This window comes from Magnolia sinica, chromosome 6, assembly GCF_029962835.1.
Source record: "Magnolia sinica isolate HGM2019 chromosome 6, MsV1, whole genome shotgun sequence".
In the NCBI taxonomy this organism is placed as follows: Eukaryota; Viridiplantae; Streptophyta; class Magnoliopsida; order Magnoliales; family Magnoliaceae; genus Magnolia; species Magnolia sinica.
Window position 1 is genome coordinate 31,445,919 of NC_080578.1, and position 23,694 is coordinate 31,469,612.

A 23,694-nucleotide genomic window follows, 5' to 3' on the forward strand; every position below is an offset into this window, starting at 1 on the left:
ATTGTAGAGATTCTCTTGGGATTGCAAACGCGCGGCGTTTTCTTCGAAATAAACGCCGGCTCACATCTTCCTGCCAGGGTATCGGATCGGTGCGAGAGATGCGGCGTCGGAACTGCGGTGACGGTGCGGTCGCAATGGTACAAGTCTTGATTTAAGCTGACTCAAATGTACAACATACGACTTAAGGTCGTTCACAACGTCAATTATACGTCACAGGTTGCCGAAATTTGACAGGAAGGATCGCGGGATTCGACGGAACAGAACGGACTAGGATACGGGTCTTACACAAGATGCCTGGTCAAATAGAGTTTGACTGAGATTACATGAAGAGGAAGGGCTCTCTGCCTCTTTCCCTCCAGTGACAATTCAAATGGACGAGCATCTGTTTGATCATCTGATGATCGGCCCATTATATGTGGTTACATGCATGATCTGAGCTATCCATCGTGACCCAAGTGTGTGTGTGTTTGTGTGACCAAACCCTAGCCCCTTCCACGTGCTAACACACGATCTTTGGCATAAATCGCCTGTATGCAGCCATTTTTCCAAAAATGGAAAGCTTTGTTTCTTCTTCTGTTTGCCAGGCTGGCGATCTGACTGAGGAGAAGCCCTTTAATCTCAGCCCTCCATTTAGACAAATCTTGGCCTTTCTTTCATCGACGAAAATGATCGTCCTTCCCCTGCCCGTTGAAAGGTGAGAGAGGCTTTGCCACTTTGGGAAATGACGTTCCCAGATGTCCGCGGGCTCTTATGAGCCTCACTGACAGATCAGGGATGTCCGTTCTAGGGCGACAACACCATATTCCATGGAGAAAAAGGGAGCCTGGTGAGAATTGGCGGCAACTAAAAATCTCTTGGCCAGACCACTCTTGTGAAGATGAGGGGCCAGGTGGTTGACCCCACAATAGTCGGTGGGCCCATCCCGTCTATCCAGATGGCTCAGATTACCATCTTAGGCCGTTGATGGAAACTTGCCATGGGTGGCGCCTTTATCTTCCTCGTTTAGCCGGGGAACCCACCATGATAATGTGGGCCCCATTTTCCGATCACGAACGCTCATCTGGTGGGCCATGATGATGCACTACCAAAAAAAAGGAGCAAAGGATACATACCACGTTAGTTTTTTGCTACGGATATAAACCATAGCTCGATTTACTACGGTTTTAATTCGTAGCTAAAAAGGTGCCATGCCATTAATAATTAACGGTGGTGTGAGGGGCTCTATAGGGCCTAAAAGAATATTTTTTTCTATCTAAACCGTCCATCTATTTTAAAATATTATTATAGGGCATGAAATGAAAACTTAGCTAGATCGAAGGCTAAAGTGGACCACATAGTAGGAAACATGGAGATTAAATCACATGTGATTCCTATAATGTGGTCCACTTAGGCTTTTAATGTACATTATATTTTGGATTATGAACTAAAATAATTTATTAAAATTAATGGACAGAATGGATAACGCAAATACATCATGGTGGGTCCCACGGAGCCCGTGAGAGGACCGTCCATGGCCCTACACCCAAAATTGGGCGCGCGATCAAAACAGAGCCGCGCCCAAATGTCACCCTCATTTCTCTCTCTCTCTATCTCACACACACACACACACACACACTCACTCACTCCATACCCTAACCCGTTTTCTCATCTTCCTCCCTCTCTCTCTCCGTTCCCACCATCAGCACTATCCCTCTCCCTCTCCCTTTCCCTCTCCCTCTCTCGAGCTCCCTCGCCCTTACCATCTCCCTCTCCCTCTCTCGAGCTCCCATGCCCTCACACCTCCTTCAACAACACTGACTCTTCAGCAGCGATGCCTCCACCGGCTCTCCCTCTCCCTCTCAGAGCTACTAGGTAATTCTTTTCATTGATATATTTGGAGGAGGATACTGAGTTGCTTTTCTAGTTTTGGGATTATTAAATACAATATATTGAACTGATTTTGTTTATGAATTCTATTGTTCCTCCTATTTTGTGGTAGATTGCAGGCATCATTTGTGTTTTTATGGAGTAGAAATTTCTTTAAAGATTCAAATTTATATCATTGTTGAGGTAGTTTTATCTGAGAAGAGTTTGTGATAATTAGTTCCTGTTATGCTGAAATTTGATTTGTTATCATGTAGTTTTCAGATTGTTGGATACATTGTTTTCAATGGGTCTTTTTAAAAAAAATTAATTTCTTGATTTTTTTTTTTTCCTATAATTTTAGTTGTTATAGAGATTGAAGGATTTAGTTCAGTTGTTATTGACGTAGATATGCTTTTTATGGTGGTGATGATTATGAAGATTTATTGTGATTATAGATGCTCAGTCATGTGGTTTTATTTATTTTACACATCTTACTTGTTTCATGTTTTGAGTTTAGTCTTCAACGGCTAATGATGTTTTATGGCATTTGAAAGGATATTTGATACGTTCTTGTGTCTTCATTTGGTTTTGAGGCTAATCTTTATGTTCTAAATGCATTGGTTCATGCATATTCTTGCTGTGGTGGGGGAATTGAGCTTGCTCATGAGGTGTTCGATAGAATGCCGAAGTTGGATCGTTCCTCATGTAGATTGAGGGTGTCAAGCCTGGTGATATTATTGCATGAACAGGCCTCTCTGTCAGGAGCTCCCCTATGTATTCTATTGAGTCTCAAAGAGGGGCAATGATTTCTCAGTGACATATGGTATGATTAGGGAAAGACTGGTATGCACACTGTGCTTTAGACAAAATCTTTTGGAACATAAAATTTTTGGACTTTGTTTGCGCACTGCTTTAGAGGGTATCAGGGATCTCCCTGAGTTATGGGGTATTAGGTGGGTGGTTTATAAAGGCAAGGTGCTAGCTATTGATCATCTTCGGCATAGGGGTTGGCAAAGACAACATGCTAATTATTGATTTTCTCAGGCATAGGGAGATGTCTATGTCTATAATTAACAAACTTTCCTTGTGTTTGAGGAATGGGGAATCTGTTGATCACCTACTTTTACATTGTATTTTCTAGTGAAATTTGATGGGGATTCTTGGATTTTTCATATGGCTTGTGCAATGCCACGTTCCATTCCTGAGTTGTTCCAAGAGTGGAAGTGAGGCAAAAGGGGAAAAACTTAAAAGCCTTAATTGAGGATCTCTTTGAGCAGTTTTATTGTAAAATTTGAAAAAGTGGTACCACATAATTTTTAATAACAAGGCATAATCGCCAACCCCAATTAATTGGGATTAGGCTCAAATGATGATGTCATAATTGTTGGTTGTGTTGTCAAGCCAAAAGTTAAAAATGTTAGGTGGTTGAAATGTATTTGGGGGATTAGAGTGGGTAGTTAAGTGTCTCAAGGCTGGTTGGTGGTTATTCTCCGTGGAACGATTTCTCATTGTCCGATTAATTTTTAAAATTTTCTGCCCTATCTGAATTCTGCAGGTGAAAATTGACTTAAGCATGAGATATTTTTAGATTTGAAGTCCTTTGCATAGTTGATCCTGCATTTGCTGTAATGATATTACTATTATTGCATGGATATGTTAAGCTATGACTAATTGACTACTGGATACTTAAAAAAGAGTCTTGTATATGTGGATAAGGGAACTCTAGAGTACCGAGTTTTGAACTCTTAAATTTAGAACTAGCCAGTAGTTGGTTATGTTAGAAAATTAAAGATTTTTTCTTCTACCCTCAATTTGTAAGATTTTTTTCTCTTGCTAGTTTGTGCAGTTCATAAGAGAAGAGCTGTCAAAAATAGATAAAAGCTGGACAGCTGCATGTTCTGATTCCTTGCCTCACGTTGTCTATATTTTGACATCGAAGGATCGTGAAGGTGAAGCCCAATTTTTGAAGGAGAAGAGTGATATTATCGAGGATGTTATGGATGAAGTTGTGCACGCATATCATGGTGGTTTCAACAAAGCAATTCAAAATTATTGCAATCCAATTCAACAAAGCCTGGTGTGTAAAACACCCTTGAACCCTTGAAATGAATTGCAAAATTACTCAAATGAAGTAGAAATAACAATGTGATTTCCTTTATTAACACTTACATTCAGGATATGTGCTTCAAATTGCAGTTACATTATGTGCTCCAAGTAGAAGAAGTATTTGCATATGATGCAGTAAAAACTACTGAAGAAACTCCAATGGATGTACGAACACAAGTCATTGAAAAGGCAAATCATCTTAATATAAAAGTAACTCCAATGGATGTACGGACATATGTCATTGAATTTTTGAATCAGCTCAATATAAAGGTATTATCAAACAATTTTTACTCCAATTGTTGTAGGAGATCTTATCTGCATTTATTTAAGAAAGTTGTGAAACCAAAGGTTTATTCCTTTTAATTTAGAGGAGTTATATGATACTCAGGCTGTGCATGACACTTGATATGCAGGCACTCAGAAATTATAGATGTGGCGTATATTAACTCAAATAAAACTGCTAGATTGTGTAGTCCACTGTATCCAAGTCAAAATCCCAAGACCATATTGGTTGAACGCTTCTAACCTTTGATTCTTGGATACTTGTTTGTGGAGATAGCTAGGACCATTGGATATGTTTCATTTTTATCTCGGTACTTGATTTTTTTTTGGCATATGATTTTTTTTTTTGGCAATACACCCATGTTTCCCTTCTATCCTTTCTTTTTATCTCAATACTTGATTCATTGCATTTCTTTTGCTCGATTCACATGAATATATTTTAAGCTTGTTATAATCCCTCATTATCATGATCTAAGACTTATCTGTTTTTTCCCCTATCTAATTTAATTCCCACAATGCAGTTCTTATCATTACTCTCATTGGCAGCAGCTTGTGCTACGGCTAGTGTCATCAATGTCCTCCCCGACATTAGTGGGTCCTACTGCCCACCAAAGTTTTGCAGCAGGTATCAACTCTCTGCTATGATTCCTTTCTTGTCTTGGTTTTTACCACCACTTCGTCGCTTTTCAATATGTGGCTGCTTGCTTCTTGGTGATTCGCATTCAACCTGGGCTATTGTTGTCTTGTTGGTGATATCTGAGACTGTTCATGATGTGGTTGTGTCTATATATTATTGATATGATTGTGGAAGGTGGAAGTGAGTTGTCAATAAAAATCAGATTCTTCCCATCGATGAGTAAAAAGATGAAAGAAATGTGAAATTCTGTAATGTATTTGCAAAAAACTCTATATATCCATTGTGCAAAGAACTCTTTCATTTCTATAAGAATCCAAACAAAATGAAAAAAATAGTATCCTAGTTTGGATGGGAAGAAAAGAACTTTCCCAAAACAGGATTGCTGCTAGATTCATATGCTAGAGGTATTTAATATATTTCAGGTTGATCTTCTGAAGAATGAGGTAGGCTTTGATGAAGCTTTCAATTACAAAGAGGTGCCAGACTTAGATGCAGCCTTGAAAGGCCAGTTTTTGAAATTCATATGCAATGTGTTTCTAAAATTTATCAACATCATCAGAGAAAGGTAAAAATGTCTTTTTTACCATTTTCTAAAATTTATCATCATCACCAGATTTTAATGTCGATGAGGTTTGCATTGCCATTATCTTTAAATCTCCACCTGGGCATCAAGTTTCCAACTGATGTTGCTTGGAGATCCATTTTAGTGGACCATATTTCTAAGTTTTGGCTTTCTTGTTCCTCAGATTTTGGCGTCTCTCAATTGGGCTGAGGAAATTAAAGCTCTAAAACTCAGTGCTGAGAGTACGTGAGACTTTGAGATGTGATTTTTATACTTTTCATATTCAAAATCATCACTATTGATTGTAACAATTTGAAGTTTTTAGCTTCCAACATGATTTTTAAACTTCTCAATTCTTCTCTTAACTCATCTCAACCATCAGTTAGCACCACTGATACATCTCTTTCTTCTAGCAATGGAGCTTTGGATCCTATGGATACGTCTCCTTGTTCTACTAACCACTTAGATGACATACATGATGACAACACTTACACAATTCCAAAGATTTGCAAATCAACAAAAACCTAGAAGAAGGGCATCACCAGAAGCCATAAAGATGTGGAAAGAAAATGGTTTTAGTAGGTAAATATACAAAAGGATGTATTAAATGGCTGAGTGCTAGCAAGTTGTTAAAATTCCATAGTGATACTAAGATTCAACCTTTTGTGTTGGTTTGTTTTCTATAGGGATTTATCTGGTAACTTGCTATACAGAGTTATTCTGTTCTCGACATCTAGGCTCAAACAGCTTGCTATATGGAGATATTCCGGTAACTTGCTATGTAGGACCTTAAAATGAAACCCACCTTTGTTCCTAAGTCTGTCAAGGCTATTGCCATGTTATTCTTGGCAATCTCAAAATTTAGAGACATTGTCAAACACCTGACACAACAGAGCATCCATCACTAAAGATAAATATCAATCAAAATGCATCAAGAGTCATGCACTATTTATGACTACAAATATGAGAGCAGATAACCAGTGGACTACCTCTCGGAGCATGCAATAGCTGATTCTTCCCTCACATAGCCTTTTTAGATTAATCCAGTCTCTGTGACTTAGGTTTGTTTGAAATGCCTTTATTTTTCAAGAATAATTGAGCAAGCCTCTATGACTCATGTCTGTTTGGAATGCCTCTATTTTTTAAGTAGATTTTTTTATTTGATGGATGACTAAAATATATTTCAAAAAAGAAGAAAGGATAATACATCAGCATCTTCTCAGCAATCAAATACACCTAAAACACGCACAAAGACCATAGGCAATGCTTAAGCTACCATGAACAGCTAAGAGCCTTCGCTCTTATCCAAAACTAGTAATGCCTCCTGAAGCTTTTATCATTGGGAGGAAAGGAATGCCAAATGTTTTCGCAAAGAGAACAAGCCAGCGGAAATCATTTCCCAAAGGGCGAGATTTTTATATGCAGGCTGATGTATTTTTAGCCCCACGGATCAATGTTGCCACTACAAGGTTCAATATTGAAATGGTAAAGTTTTTAACTATTTATTTTATCTTTATTTTTTCCTGTTCTTCATAAATAATTTAATGTCTTAGCCACCTGTCATTACCATCTAGTTTTGTCACTATTTGTACATATGTCATCTCATGAATGTTACTTCTTGTAATTTTCTTACCCATGTAGTGATTATCAAAAGCAGTGGGCCATCATTGAAAGATTACCCTTGTAGTGAGTCCAATCAAGGTATGGATAATATATGGTTTTAGTTCATGATAAATGGTACCTTTTATTGTGGCTCACCCCTAGACCAAAGACCTAGTACCTTTTGTTGTTGTAAGTTCCTAATTAGTTTGTTTCTATATTATGTCGGAGTTATCCGAATGCTGAGAGAGGGTCCCTGGAAGGTCGGAACCGCTGTTATGATCATGATAAAGTTGTCCATTTCTCATGGACGACAATATGAGTGGCCTGACCATTTGGATAGGCCCGTATTTATGTATTATCTCGAAATTGATGAAGCAGATCCGGATGTGCATCGAAGCTATCCAAATGTTGAGCGGGGGTCCCTGGAAGGTGGGAACCATTGATATTTATTTTTTCCCTACATCACTATCTGTGTGATCTTGTGAACAGGTTGGATGATAAATAAACATCACCTATAACCTATAACCTTAACCTAAACCTAAACCTAAACCTATAACCTATAACCTAAACCTAAACCTAAACCTAAACCTAAACCCAACCTAAAACCTATAACCTACACCTACACCTAAACCTAAACCTATAACCTAAACCTAAACCTAAACCTAAACCTAAACCTATAACCTATAACCTAAACCAATTGCCTATAACCTATAACCTAAACCTATAACCTAAACCTAAACCTATTCTCAAATCTCTAAACCTAAACCTAAACCTAAACCTATTCTCAAATCCCTAAACCTAAACCTAAACCTAAACCCAAACCTAAAACCTAAAACCTATAACTTAAACCTATAACCTACACCTAAACCTAAACCTATAACCTAAACCTAAACTATAAGCGATAACCTTAACCTAAACCTATAACCTAAACCTCAACCTATTCTCAAATCCCTAAACCTAAACCTAAACCTATAACCTAAACCTAAACCTAAACCCGAACCCGAACCCGAATTCCTAAACCTAAACCTAAACCTAAACCTATAACCTAAACCTAAACCCAAACCTATAACCTATAACCTATAACCTACCTATAAGCTACACCTTAATCTAAACCTAAACCTAAACCTATTCTTAAATCCCTTAACCTAAACCTAAACCTATAACCTAAACCTAAACCTATTCTCAAATCCCTAAACCTAAACCTAAACCCTAAACCTATAACCTAAACCTAAACCTAAACCTAAACGTAAACCTAAACCTAAACCCAAACCTATAACCTATAACCTGTAACCTACCTATAACCTACACCTAAACCTAAACCTATAACCTTAACCTAAACCTAAGCCTATACATTTTAAATAAATAAATTTTAACACTCTCTAAATGTAGGGGACCATAATAGAAGTTGTAATTTGAATTCTCTAAACGTCTCTTTGGTTAGAAATAACATTTCACATAAATTTCAGCAATTAGAACTAATTAGAGATGTAGTATAGTTTTTGTTTGAACTAGTGAATATTCGATTCAAGTGTCATTTAATGTTTATTAAGCCACTGAAATTCGATTGTTGAATGTTGCCATATTTATTTGTGTTTATTTCGATTCCGTTCTTTTTATTTGAATTTCTGTTGTGATTTTGATTTTGATTCTGATTGTGATTGTTCTAGTGATGTTCTTAGTTACTGTGTATACAGAGTGATCAGTGCAATGAATTGTACATGTGGGTCCCACCATTTGGCAATCCGACTGACCTGTTCATGTGGCGGGCCATGTTGTCGATGGGAAATGCGATAAAAGTTTCGCCCATTAGATTATTCTAATTGTTTGATTGGGCCACATTTGATGTGAACTATAGGTTGCCTCATGTGGGGAAATTTGGGCATGGCCCATCTCATAATGTGGCCCACCATTTCAACCATTGGCTCAATGAACGGTGGCCACACTTGTAAGAATATTGGATTTAACAAAAATGATGCCATTACTTCCTAATATCATCTGTATTGATTGAGGGGTTTGTATATTAATTTGCTTTTGTGTTGTTTTTGTTCTTTTGATCTTTGAATTTTGTTATCTGTTTCCTAAATTGGGTTCCTGTTTTTCGTAGTATTCTTCTCAAAACTTTTAGTTTATTATTTTTGTAGAATACAATTGCTTGGAGATTTAGTTTCATTGCTCCTCTCACAGTATTTTGATTTCTTCCTATATATTGTTACACAAACCAATAGTCCATCAAACCACATTACTCATGTTGGATTTTACCATAGTTTAGAAGATTAGCAGGTACATTTTTTATTTCTTCCTATATAAGTGTTTTTTTTTTTTGTCTTTCTTTCTCTTGAGATGCGTACAAAGGCATGCTTATTTGATTGTGTCTACAAATGTTGTTTTATATAGGCTGACAAGCTAAAGAAGTCACTGGAGGATGAAATTCATTTTCTCAAGGGAAGGGTTTTAGAACTTGAAAGTGATCTTGTGTCAAAGTCCACAGAAGTAACATCTGCAGTTTCAGGGAAAGAAGAAGATCTATCTTCTGCATTTGCTAAAATTGATCATCTGAAGGAAGAAAATTCTGTAAAAACATGAGCATTATTACATTATATGGAGGGTGTTTACTGTGTTGGAGTGTATTTGTTTTCTGCACATAAGGGCACGCCTAATTGTAATTCTTATGATAGGTTGAGCAAAGTGAAGTATTCTTTATTTAGAAATGTTAATGTGGGATGCATTGTATGATTTGATTGCTATTTGTAATAAATGCATCATTTTTTTCCTAATTGCATTTTATGTACTATTCCTATCAGCATTAAGCTTAGATGAGTTATCAATCACAGCAGGTTCTTGCAATGGAAACGGGCATCATCATTATAATTTTTTAAAAATATAGCTACGAATTTTGGCCGTAGTTATTGTACTGAAAACCATAGCTATTGCGAACTACAACATATTGCTGCGGATTTTATTCCACTTTTAGCAACTGATATTATCCGTAGTCGTAGGTACATTTCGCTACAGAAATTATAGCTACTGCTTTTTTCATAGCTAGTGATATCTACTACTACGGATCTAATCTATAGCCGTAGGTATATTTCGCTACAGAAAGTATAGCTACGGCCTTTATCCATAGCTAGTGATATCTATTGCTACGGATTTAATCTGTAGGTGTAGCTACATTTCGCTACAGAAATTATAGCTATGGCTTTTGTTCGTAGCTATTGATATCTATTGCTATGGATATAATCCATAGCAATTGGTTTTTTGACCTTTAGCTACCCCACCAATAGCGACGGATGTGCTACGGACTAGATCCGTAGTAAAAGGTATTTAGCTACGGTTTTTAGCTGTAGCTTTTACCCGTTTTTCTTGTAGTGATGGAAATCCATCCCACATGTTCGATTGTTCCCATGCAAGCAAAAACCGATCAATGCAGCCCCCATCTTAGCCATTTACGATAAAAGGGGCTCGTTCGTCTCAGAATTACCATCAAGATTCTAGGGAGAGAGAGAAAGAGAGATGGAGAGAGAGAGGGAGGTAGTGTGAGTGTGGGTTCTGAACTCGGTGCTACACTACACCGAGTCGACCCAGTTGGCTCGAATCGGGCTGAGTTAGGCGATCCAGAGACTCTATACATAGAAGAAGAAGAAGAAGAAGAAGAAGAAGAAGAAGAAGAAGAGAGAGAGAGAGAGAGAGAGAGAGAGAGAGAGAGAAGCCAGGGTGCGTTGCAACAACTGTGTGAGGTGTTGAGTCGACTCAGCAGGTGTTAGAGTTCACTTAGGAGTCTAGCGACACCTTGGGATGCATCTCTAGCACACTAGTCAAGTAGGGATGTGAATCAGAGGGGATGGGGTCGTTTAGTTCCACACCAGACCATGACTGCCGAGTCAGGCCCTCACTCACCCGCGGTTGCTGAGTTGGGCTAGGTTAACTTGCTCATGTGGGAGCTGGTTTGGGATCGCCGAGTCCCTGATCAGGTTTTGACCAATCTAGGTTAACTCCACTAGAAACCATAGGTCGCTTAGACCAATCTAAACTCAAACCCGCTGAGTCAAATGAAGAGCAACTCAATTTAGGTCAACTCTGTGGGCCATGGCCAAATATTCAACCAAGATCTGAGGCCCATTCACCCCTCCTTGGAAATCAAACATCCCAGCAACCTCATGATGATGGTGATGAACCTATAGGTTGGGCTAGATTTCCCTTCTTAGCACTCACATGGTGCAACTCAATGACTCATTGAGTCCCTATCTATTTCAAGTTTAAACTCGCCGGTGGGACAACAACGTGCTTCTTTTTGGTTAGCTCAAGTTTGGGGGTAAGGCTTTACTTAGGAAGCCTCCCTTGGACTAGTTTGGATTAGGCTACTCCGCCCCATGAAAGAAGGTAAATCACCTCCCCACTCTTGATGAGAATTCCAGACTCGTGTAACTTTAATTGAATGATAATACTAGGACCCAAACTAAAAATCTAACTCTATGAATGCACGATTTAGGGTAGGAGATGATCATAAGAAGCGTTGGCATCTTGTGGCAACACTAGTAAACAAATCAAGCCAAGGGGTGATGATTTTTCCCCTTGAGCTTTCATCTTCCATGTTAACATAAGTGATAGTTCAATTTTAGTTTTAGCTGATAACTGATATCTCTAATTCATGATTACTTGTGCTATTTATTGAACATGATTATCAAAATTTTATGCTCAACATTTATCTTATATGAACATTTATACATTGTCCTTGTATATCATTTTATGCTTGCTTATTGCTTATGAATTGCTTATGGAACTTGAATTACTACATCTATTAGTGAAAAATTCCATATATATATATGTACATCTAGACTTGGGATGTAACTTGACTAATTGTGATTATAATGGACCCTCGACCTACGGCTACTTTGATTGATGGATTAAATAGAATATTGACGTGGGCTTACCATTTATGGGCTGCTTTGCCTATATGGCTTTTGGGGATGATCCCTTTTGTCATGCCCCAAACTCAGAAACTGGGCTCACAAAATTTCCGATCGCCGAATCCGGCGTTGACAGCCTCCGTAAAATACCATTCTCGGCTCCCAGCCCCCATTCACCAGGTTTCGATCCTAGGGTGCTATGAGGAGGATTTTCAACATCAATTTGATTCGTAATAAGCATAACTAAAGGCATAACCCACAAACAACAACCAAAAACTCCATCACATTTCCACTATGATAAAAAAAACTTTATAAGTATAATGATCATAAAGGGAAATACAATGATGATGAACAAAACTCCAAAATGATCTGCTAAGCGCTCCTGCCTCAGTGCTGTTGCGAGCCAACGCCACCTGCACGCAATGGTCGTGCATAAGCTTATGGAAAGCTTAGGGGGTGGTGAAAGTGTGTGCGCAAGGTAGTAGTTATACAGTATCAGAGTAATGCGGAATATGCTGATGAATCCATGAATGCCATGAGCTGTACCAAGGTTATGCGATGCGAGGCATGGATGATGTTGGCCATACCAAGGTCATGCGGTACGAAATGCAACTCAAGCATGTGAATCCACATCTAAGTCCACCGATTAATACAGCTCAACTTTGGAATATCACCGGGGTCTAGTACCCTCCAACCAGATTGCCTTTCCATGGCGCGCAATAAGTTGAGTGGAAGAGACCTCACTATCCGCCTGCCAATATCGGGCTCAGCTCGTCAATAGTGGACCCATTCCTCGAGCTAGTCAGACTCAGCCTAGCTTTGCCCCCTCCTCTCAGGCGGGTAAGGCCACAACCCCTTCCAACCGACTACGACATAGTGGAAAGCACGACCGTCTGGTAATCGGCACTCGACGCTCATGCACCCACTCGGTCTAGATGTTGGAGCAACCTCTTGGTACCATAAGGGTTTAGGGACTTTCACCCAGGGATATCTATAGCACCCCATGTAGAACAAGATTTTCGGCATCCAATCCTTCTAACCACGATATGCCTGTGGATGCTACGACCTTGATGTCGCTAGGGCGTACAGTAACCATATCACCCAATGTGAAATGCATGAATCACATTATCCAATCATGCGACAATCCTGCACATATCATGTGCTCATGTAGGGCAGCATCGCCTATCCGGGAGCTCATAAACAATCTGCCCGATGGCATATGCTATGATTAGTCACTTCTCATATCAAACATACATATGATGCGTATGATCATGAATCATGGAACTATAATAAGCATGTTATATGGTAATAGATGCGGTTCATAACGAAGATGGGCCTAGACGGCCTACACATTACATGTACGGGCCTATCAATGGGCCCTAGGGAGAGTCATAATGCGGACATTTAACTAACATTATACTTGCAATGTGGATGTCAAACCAACATTGCTCCCAAGGCATAGCCCGTCGTAAACATCATTACATAAACCATGTTGGGATCACACATTGCAATGGACCTTAGGTACACCCTATTGGGCCTTTAATACATCAAATGGGCCGTATCACATGGGCCTTACATTCGTCAAATAGGCCGCATTAACTGGCCTTACATTCATCAAATGGGCCTTACATTCATCAAATGGGCCGCAATAATGGGCCTCACCAACGGGCCTTTGTACATTGCATGGGCCATAGCCCATGGGCCTTAAAATACATCATAATGGGCATAATCACATGGGCCTTATGTATATCAGGTGGGCCTCAATGGATGGGCCATAACTACATTAAGATGGGCCTAATCATATGGGCCTCATATATATCAAGGTGGGGTCTCAATGGACGGCCACAATTAACTCAAGATGGGCCCTATACATATACCAAAGTGGGGTCTACTTGATCCATAGATCTGACTCATTCCTTAGCTCATGCCATAAAATAAGCTTCTAAGATGATTGGACGGATTGGGTGCAACCCATGCATCATGGTGGGTCCCACAGACCTTGCTGATGTCAACAGCAGTGGAACCCCCTGTCCCTGTGGAATGGGTGGACGGCATGTCTAAAACACATACCCCATAGTGGGTTCCACCGTCCTTGGACGGTGGGAATAAAACACATGTATCATTATGGGTCCCAAGTGGGGCCCACCACAATGTTTGTATGCCATCCAGTCTGTCCATACGGTCACAGAGACCTGGATGAAGAGTAAAAACAAATTTCATATTGAACCTAAAAATCCTGAGACCTAGAAAAGGGTTTCAAGGGCAGACATTAATCACCGCCGTTTCCTATGATGTGGGCCACCTAAGTGCTGGATGCGGTTGAAATTTGGAGGGGGCCCACTTCAGGAAGTGGCCCACCTAATGAACGATGTGGATGGTAAACACGCATCATGGTGGGGCCCACAGCTAGGACCGTGGGTCCCTAGCCCTTCTGCCCGCAGCGCAGGATGCCTACGCGTCCTTTCCTGTCAGCAGCAGCAGCAACGCTTCTGTTGTTTTTTTTTTTTTGAAAAACAAAATAAAATTCAAGGTTTTTCATATGTGGGGCCCACTCCAAGTGAATCCATTCCAGCCATTAGATTCTACAGCTTACAACAGATCCAACGATCCCAATATTGAGTATTTTTCGGTGTATAAAAAATATCAGGGAAGATTTCAATGGTGAAAACCATCATTTGCTATGGTATGGCCCGCTAGAACCTCGCATTGACTCCGTTTTTCGGTTCAACGCCTAAAATGAGGTTGGGAAAGGAATGGATGGCGTGGACTGAATACATACATCAAGGGGGGCTTATATGTGTGGGCCACCCCATAAGCTTGGAAACAAGCTAATATTTGTGTCTCCCTTTTGTCCAGCGTCTAGGGATGCTGGACGGTTTGGCGTTGCACATGCATTGAGGTGGGCCCTACTTAGGTGGGCCACCAAATGATGTGTGGTGTGGGAACAACACATTTAAAGTGGACTCCTCTTATAAATGGCTTGGATAAAATACTTGCCTCATGGTGGGGTCCATCCTGATGGGCCACATGACCATATTAACACAAGAAAAGAAAAATGAAAAAGAGAGGGGGAGAGAAAGAAAGAGAGAGTGGGATATGCGTGATGGAGGGACCCTGACACTATGGGCCCTCCGTTGCAATCAATCATACATTAAGTCAGTCCCATTATATGTGGGCCCATTAATTAAAAAATGAAGAAATCCAACGGTGGAGATTCCTTCTCCACAAAAATAGACGGTCTAGATGACCCATATACAAGCTAGGAAGGTAAACATCATGATGGGGTCCATGGAGAATGGCCCCATCATGGAATGATATTGATAATTAAGGTGGCACATCGACCACATCTTAGGATCCAAGGTGAGATCCATACCATTGATCGGTAGGCTTCACTTGGCCCATCTTAAAAACGTAAAAACTACCCTATAAAGGCACCCACCGTTTGATCTTCTCAGTCCGCTGGAAAGCCTATCTCTTTGTGCTTCACTTTGATGGTGGAAGATGAGGTTTGAATGGTTAGGATGTTGGATTTAGGATGGGAAAGTGGGCCACACAACTCACTCTTTTCTCTCTTAAAATGGCTTGGACATGCACTCTCTTCCCTTGCTTGGAAAGTGTGTTGAGAAATGTGTGTGAGAGAGAGAGAGAGTTGTAAGGAGAGGTGATGTGTGATGGAGTGATGGATGTGAGGTGATATGGTACTTGACATGTATGGGTGTGTAAGAGAGAGGGTAAGAAAGAGTTGACTTTGGAGAGAGAAGGCATGGGTTGCTCTTTTTCATGACATGATGAGATTGATTAATTGATGGAGTGATTGATGGGATTTGATGGATGTGACATGTTGTAGAGATTCTCTTGGGATTTACACGTGCGGCATTTTCCTTAAACTGAACGCGGGTCCACATCTCCCTGCTAGGGTATCGGGTCGGTATACAAGACGCAGCGTCGGAACCGCGATGATGGTGCCGTCGAAATGGTACAAGTCTTAGTTTGAGTCGATTCAAGTTGACAGCGTGTGACTCAGGGTCACGCGCAAATACCGGTTAAGGGTCGAAGGTTACCGAAATCTGACCGGGAAGACCGCGAAAGCCTAAGGAATGGTACGGTCTAGGATACGGATCTTACAACTCTCCCCTCCTAATAAAAATTTTGTCCTCAAAATTTACACAATCATCACAACTAGACATAACTCATGAGGGAGAAGAAACATAACATCACTATATAAAATCAGAGATAGCATTCAAAATACAACTCCATCAATCATAAAAAAGGTGGGGATAATGCTCTCGAATCTCGGCCTCGCGCTCCCAAGAAGCCTCCTTAACAGAATGGTGACCCCACTAAACGTTCACCAACGGAATGACCTTGGTCCGGAGGACCTGCTCCTTCCGATCAAGGATACGGACTGGTTGCTCAATGTAGGAAGGGTCTTCCCGAACCTCTAACGGCTCCTAATCAATAACAGGAACGATGTCTGACCCACACTTCCTCAACATCGAGATATGAAAAATGTTGTAGATGTCAGACAACTGAGATGGCAAGGCAAGCCGATAGGCCACAGCGCCAACACACCCAGTGATCTCAAAAGGTCCTATGAATCTCGGGGCAAGCTTGCCCTTCACTCTAAATTGAACTACGCCCTTCATATGTAAGACCTTGAGATACACATGGTCCCCTACATCAATTTCTAAGGGACGACGCCGACGATTAGCAAAACTCTTTTGCCAGCTCTGAGCTGTGTGCATCCTCTGCCTAATGATATCAATAGCCTCTGACGTCTCCTGCACAAGCTCAGGACCTAGGAGACGACGCTCTCCAACCTTGGTCCAACAACTCGGTGATCAGCATGGTCTGCCATATAGTGCCTTAAAAGGAGTCATGCCGATGGTCGCCTAATAGCTGTTATTGTATGAGAACTCAGCCAATTGCAGATGCTCATCCCAGATACCCCCGAAATCAATCACGCAAGCCTGAAGCATATCCTCAAGGATCTGGTTAATCCTCTCGATCTGGCTATCAGTCTGCAGATGGTACGCGATACTGAGATACAAATCAGTCCCCATCGCTCTCTGGAAGCTCCCCCAAAACTGAGACATGAACCTCAGGTCTCGGTAAAAAATGATCGAGACTAGAACGCCATGTAGTCTCACAATCTCCTTGATGAATAACCTCGCAAGCCAGTCCAAAGGCCAAGTTGCACGAATCACAATAAAATGTGTCGACTTCGTCAGGCGATCCACAACAACCCAGATGGCATCATGACCGTGTTGAGTCCTCGACAAGCCCATAATGAAATCTATCGACACATGCTCCCACTTTCACATCGGGACACTCAACGGCCGCAATAGACCAGGGAGTCTCTGATGATCAGCCTTGACACGCTGGCACGTGTCACACTCGGTCACAAAACTGATGATCTGACGCTTCATCCCTGCCCAAAAATACTGTCGCCTCATGTCACGGTATATCTTCATCGAGCCAGGATAGATAGAAAACTGCAATCAATGTGCCTCGGTCATAAGATCTCTGCGTAACTCAGGAATATCCGGGACATATAATCGGCCTCTGAAGTGAAGTTCACTATCAGAACTAATCTACCAATCTGCCTGACTTTTAGATGCTGCCTCTGCTTGGTAATCCTGTAACGACTCGTCTGCCTGCTAAGCCTCGATCACCCTTACAACAAGAGAGGGTTGAATTGACAGGCTCGATAACTTGACGATTGTAGACTACAGGCCGAACTCAAAATCATACTCTGTTACATCCTCAAGCATTCGCCACTCTTGAATCATCATATGCACCACTAGTGTAAGACCTGTATCCTAGCCCGTACTATTCCATAAACTTTCGCGGTCCTCCCAGTCGAATTTCGACGACCTGTGATGCGTAGATAGCATTGGCACACGCTCTTGAGTCACGTCCTGTAAACCCGAGCTGACTTAAAATGAGACCTATGTCATTGCGATCGCGTCGTCACCGCGGTTTCGACGATGCGTCTTATGCGTCAATGCGACGCTCAGATTATGAGATCCGGCCCGTGCATTATCTCGGTCATTGATTGCTTGATCGTGGGACCCACCTATCCCTGTTGTTGTACTTCCCTAGAAACATAATTACTATGATGTCACCATAGGGGTTACATCACCCTACCCTACCCTAGCCTTAACCCCTTACAAGTAACCACCCCTTCCCTTTTCCCCATAAGTCAAACTTATTAATTGCCATCACATCTCTCTCTCTCTTATCTCTCTCCCTCCCTCTTTCTTTCTTATTTCCTAACAAGAGGGAGCTCCCCACATCCATGAGAGCTCTCCATTTCCAACCCTTTTGTAAGCTTTCCACCCCCCAAATCCAACCCTCCAAAATCATTCCTAACCATTGAATCTTGTTCCCTTAGAGCTTTAGATCGCGTTGGCGGAAGAAGTCTAAGAAGATCTTGAGGGGGGTGCTTCTCTCACTCTCTTTCTCATTTTTGAGTGATGTGTGGCCCACTCAGATGGACTCCACCTTGATGTATGTCTTATCCAAACCGTCCAAGTCATGTGGACCCTACATTATGGCGGTGGAAACACACAAGTATCAGATTGATTTAAATCAGGTGGGCCACATTCATGTGAGGACCCACCTTGATGACATGTGGGCCACGTCTGTGTGGGACCCACCACTGTTTTTATCCATGCTGTCCACCATCCAAGGACGCTGGACGTGAGGGTGGCTAATGTGAAGTGTGTGTACTGGCATGGGCGTGTACTAACAGCTAACAAAAAAAAATTCTTTTAAAGTTTAGGGTGGGTCACTCATACAGGCCCCACCTTGATGTATAGAACTAATCTACACTGTCCATCCCATTCCTTAGCCTATTTTAGGCGTTGAGCCAAAATTTGAGACCGATCTGACAATCAAGTGGGCCATACCATAGGAAATAGCAGTAATACCGTTAAAACCCACCTTGAATATTCCATTCACCTAGAACATGTTACATATTGGTCTCATTTGGTCGATCATGGGCTGTAGAATCCGATGGCTGGGTCGGATCGAACTGATGTGGGCCCTACCACGAAAAAACAGTAGAAAAACTATTTTTTTTAAAAGGGTAGCGCTGACGTTGTTGCAGAGCGTCCGCAGGCAGTGCCTGCGCCTGACACACGGACGACCGGGCTGGGCCTCACGGCCCCAGCTGTGGACCCCACCGTGATGCATTTCGAACATCAACGTCGTGCATTGGGTGGGCCCTTAGGGTAGCGGCCCCCCTGCCAAAAATCAGCCGTATACGGAACTCAGGTGAGCCATACCATCTAAAATCATGTGAGGACATGCCTAAAACATATAAAATCACTCGGTGGGGCCTACCTGAAATTTGGATGTGACTGAAACTTGGTCTGAACCCTCAGTCAAGTGGGACATAAATAATGGGTGGGCTGGATTTGTGAACCACATTACAGTGGGCCCTTGACCGTGGGCCCCTGGTCAGTTTGGATGGCAAATAAATATTACAGTGGGCACCTTGGTCCACGTGACCTTATGAACGGTTTGGTTGGCATACAAACATTGTGGTAGGCCCTAGGTCTATGTGACCTTGCCAATAGGTTGGGTGCAAATTAACATTAGGGTGGGTCCCACCAGCAGTTAACGTCACCAAATTCTATGGGACCCACCTTGAATTGCTTCAGACCGTCCATATGCTAGTGCGGAGCGCACCATGATATGTGGGTTTTAACCCACCCCACGTGTGGAATACATGTTGATATGTGTGTGTGTGTGTGTGTTATATTATATTATATATATTATATAATATATACGTGATGGTGGGCCCTACGTTGGACCCACCCACCTCTGCCTTTTTAAGTGCAGCAAGCTGCATGAACATTAGCTATATTGTTGCTCCTCTTGACGGCAGTAGGCCGTAGGCCCCACATTGATGTATGTATTTCTACACCGTCCACTGTTTGGACGGTGGGGCCCACCATAATGCACATGCTGTATCCATACCGTCCAACCACCTGTGAGATCATTTTATGGCATGGGAAAATGAGTGAGTCAGATCCCAAAGTTCAAGTGGACTCCACCATTTAAATAGTGGACAACGTCATCCACCGTTCAAAATTCCTAAGGGCCACAGTAGTTTCCAATTAAGTTGATATTTGTTTTCACTTCATCTATCCATACGTTAATTTATGAATAGGTTGGATCTCAAAATACATCACGGTGGGCCACACCGTACAATTTCGTTGTGGAATGGTATAGATGATCTGTCGACTTGATATTTTGAGGGTTATGTGCAGGGCCCACTTGTTATGTAGTTGTGACCCATTTGATAAGACCCATTGTGATATATTTTCAGCCGATTGGAGGCCCACCTGTAATTTATATTTTAGGCCCATATGATGGAGCCCACCTGCTTGAATCTGAGGCCCATGGGCAAGGCCCATTATAATATGTATTAGGCCTATGGGCAAGGCCCATTGTGTTATGTATAAGGCCATTGTAATGTATTTGGAACTCGTGAGCAGAGCCCACCTCATATGTTCCACCCTAACCGTCCAGGTCATATAGGGCCAGCCTCGATGTATGTTTTACTCACACCGTCCGTGGCATGTGTGACCCACTAGATGTATGCATTCTATATCCACACTAACCATCTGGTGGGGCCCATTTGTTGCATGTGCAGGGCCTACCTATTGTGCATTTGTGCGGCCCATTGATGCAACCCACTTGATGTACATGAGCCCCATTAGTGTGGCTCACTGATGCAAGGCCCGTTATGATATGTTAGTAGCTCATGGTTGAGGCCCATTAGGATGTGTATATGGTCCATTTGGTAAGGCCCACAGAGATGTATTTTCGGCCCATGGGTCGAGGCCCATTGCGACGTATTTTCGGCCCGTATGTCGTGTCCCATAATAACATGTTTTCAGCCCAGTTATCGAGACCCGACTTGATGTGTATAAGGCCCATTAGTGCTGCTCATTGATGCGGCCCACTTGTTGGATTGACGCGCATTGATGCGGCCCAATGGTGCGACTCACCGTGATGTGCATATTAGGCTAATGGTGCGACCCAATGTATCGACCCACCATTATGTGTAGGCCTACGTGCTGCATGCGTAAGGCCCACCTGTGATGACTATTTGAGGCCACCTGTTGGATATTTGGGCCCACCTTATGTTTGACTCTACATGAGCCACTACTTGGGAGCAATGTTGGTTGAATATCCACATTGATGGGCAATAACGATTAGATGTCCTCATACTAACCTTCCCTTAGGCCTTGTTAGGCCCATTCTCTTCGTGGGTTAACCCAAATAAGTGGGCCCCATTCACCATAGATAGATGGCTCCGTGCTATCGGATTGATATAACCATGGCCGAGAGCCGATCTTTACATTATTGTTGATTAGTTGTCCATCTATGGACCCCGCCTTGTTTATACATGTTAATTATCAGTACTGATTATCGAGGCCGATCCTGAGTGTCAATTCCGAGTAATGAGGCTGAATATCGAGGCCGATTGTTGAGGCCCAATGCGATGTATATGCGGCCCGTATTTGAGGACCGTTGTGATGTGCATTCAGGCGATCTTTAAGGCCTAGTATGGTGTATACGAGGCCTATGCGATGAGGCCCATTGGGATGCATTTGAGGACCAAGCTATGGAGCCCATTATGATGTATGTTAGGCCCATGAGAAAGGCCCATTGTGATGTATTCATGGCCCATGATGCATGGCCCATTCGATGTATTCGAGACCCATGTTTAGGGCCCACATGTCATGTATTTGAGGTCCATGAGCAGGGCCTGGCTATTGTGTATATGTGTCCCTTGAGTAAGGCCCACTATGTTGTATATCATGCCTTTGTGTGAGGCCGTGGGCCCATTATATGTTTGGCTCTATGTAGTCCATTCCTTGGGGCAATCTTAGTTAAATGTCCATATTGTCGAGGTCGATTGTTGATGCCAGTTGTTGATACCGATTATGAGTATGTGACAGCATAGCATCATGATACATGCCCATACGCATCATCTGCATGTTTGTTATGAGATGTGGTTGATCATTGCATATATCATTGAGCGTGTTGTTATGAGACTCCCTGATAGGCGGAGGTTATCTCACATGAGTGCGCGGTATGCACAGGATTGATGCATGACTGAATTATATGACTTATGCATCTTGCATTATGATTACTGTGTGCCCTAGCGACATCAGGGCCGTAGCCTCCACAGGCATATCGTGGATGGCTAGATGGGACATCAAAAATGTTTGGTTCTAGCATACGGGCGCCATAGATGTCCCTGGGTGAAAATCCCTAAACCTCCGAGGCCAGGAGACGCCCTAACGTCGAAACTGAGTGGATACATGAGCTCCCGGGTGCCGAATACTAGGAGGCCACGTCTCTCACTGTATCGTGGTTAGTTAGGAGGGGGTGTGGCCTTACCCGCCCGAGGGTAGGAGGCATTACTAGGCTGAGTTTGACCAGCTCATGAATGGGTTTGCTATCGACGTGCCGGATAGGTATTGACAGACTATTGGCCAGGTGAATAGTGAGGTTTCTTACGCTCACTTAGACTGTGTTGCTGGAAGAGAGACTGTCATTTGGAGTGTACTAAGCCCCGGTGATGATCCTAGAGAGGAACCGTACTGATTTGTGAACTTATTGAGTAGGAGTTGCATAATTATACATTCATTTCATTCACTTTGCACTTGGGCTGGTGGTGCGCAACTAATTATTGTGTACCTTCGCGTGGCCTGGATTTCTGTTGGGCGCGCGACTAACCTGAGATCAGGAGTCTACCACATTGAGTCTGACTATCTAAATTTAGGTATGTGACTGGTTTGAATAGAAGTCCTTTGTGATAGACCCCATAGCCTGCGATACTACGTACTATCATCCCAACTTCACACTCTAACATGGTCATTCCATTTGCACCGCATGCTGCATTACATCCATGGCATATGACATTTTGGATTACCATGTTTATACGTTTATCTGGTCTAGGTACAGATGACGCTATTCGTGAACTCATTAGGAATTGCATGTTGCATCGCATCCTCGACATCTGATATTTGGCTCTTTATGACTCCTTATTTGCATAGCTGTTCTATATTGCGTATTCTGATATTGATTGACTCATGGACTTGTCTGTACTTCCGCTTACTCTGTTATCGTATGATTCATGATCTTGTCAGTATTTCTGCTTACTCTGATAATTCATGATCTTGTTAGTATCTCTATTTATTATGATATTATACGATTTACAGATTACCAGTATTTCTGATATTGTATGATGATGGCATTGTATTGAATACTTAGCACTTACCTTGTGCACACACTTACACCATCCTCTAAGCTTTCTATAAGCTTATGCACGATAGATGCGTACAGGTGATGTTAGGTTGCAGTAGCGTTGAGCTTGGGGCGTGCATTAGTCTTCTGGAGCTTGATTTTTTATTTATGTATTTCCCTTTTTCAGCATTATACTCAAATGATTATATTAGTGAATATGTGATGATGATGTTGTCTTTATGATTTGGGTATACTTATGGTTATGCTTATTATGAGATAAATGTATATAAAAAAAATCCTCCTTGTAGGATCCCAGAATCGGAATTTGGCGTATGGACACTAGGAGTCGAGAATGGGGTACTACGGAGGCTGTCGACACCGGATTCGGCGATTGGGGTTCCTGTAAATCTGATCTCCGGGTTTGGGGCGTGACAACCAGGTCTCGTGGCTGACGGCTGAGGGCATCCGCCGCCACATTT

The 23,694-nt window shown here is 42.0% G+C and overlaps 1 protein-coding gene and 1 long non-coding RNA gene across 2 annotated transcripts; both read left to right on the forward strand.

Annotated features, from left to right (window-relative positions):
- Positions 1 to 551: 551 nt before the first annotated feature.
- On the forward strand, positions 552 to 5,606 carry LOC131249583 (uncharacterized). The gene is made up of 6 exons (XM_058250383.1): positions 552 to 694; positions 2,890 to 2,953; positions 3,692 to 3,922; positions 4,021 to 4,221; positions 4,755 to 4,858; positions 5,293 to 5,606. The coding sequence occupies exons 1-6, from the start codon at positions 552 to 554 to the stop codon at positions 5,303 to 5,305; spliced, it is 756 nt and encodes a 251-aa protein (XP_058106366.1). The 3' UTR covers positions 5,306 to 5,606.
- Positions 5,607 to 6,844: 1,238 nt separating this feature from the next.
- Positions 6,845 to 9,615, forward strand: LOC131249956 (uncharacterized). The gene is made up of 3 exons (XR_009172926.1): positions 6,845 to 6,917; positions 7,074 to 7,133; positions 9,429 to 9,615. It is a non-coding gene; the product is annotated as an uncharacterized LOC131249956 (long non-coding RNA).
- Positions 9,616 to 23,694: the final 14,079 nt, after the last annotated feature.

Coding starts and splice junctions, on each gene's coding strand:
- LOC131249583 (XM_058250383.1), top strand. CDS start 552: ATGGAAAGCTTTGTTTCTTCTTCTGTTTGCCAGGCTGGCGATCTGACT. Junction 695..2,889: donor CTTCCCCTGCCCGTTGAAAG/GTGAGAGAGGCT, acceptor TGATTTTCTCAG/GCATAGGGAGATGTCTATGT. Junction 4,222..4,754: donor TGAATCAGCTCAATATAAAG/GTATTATCAAAC, acceptor CCCACAATGCAG/TTCTTATCATTACTCTCATT.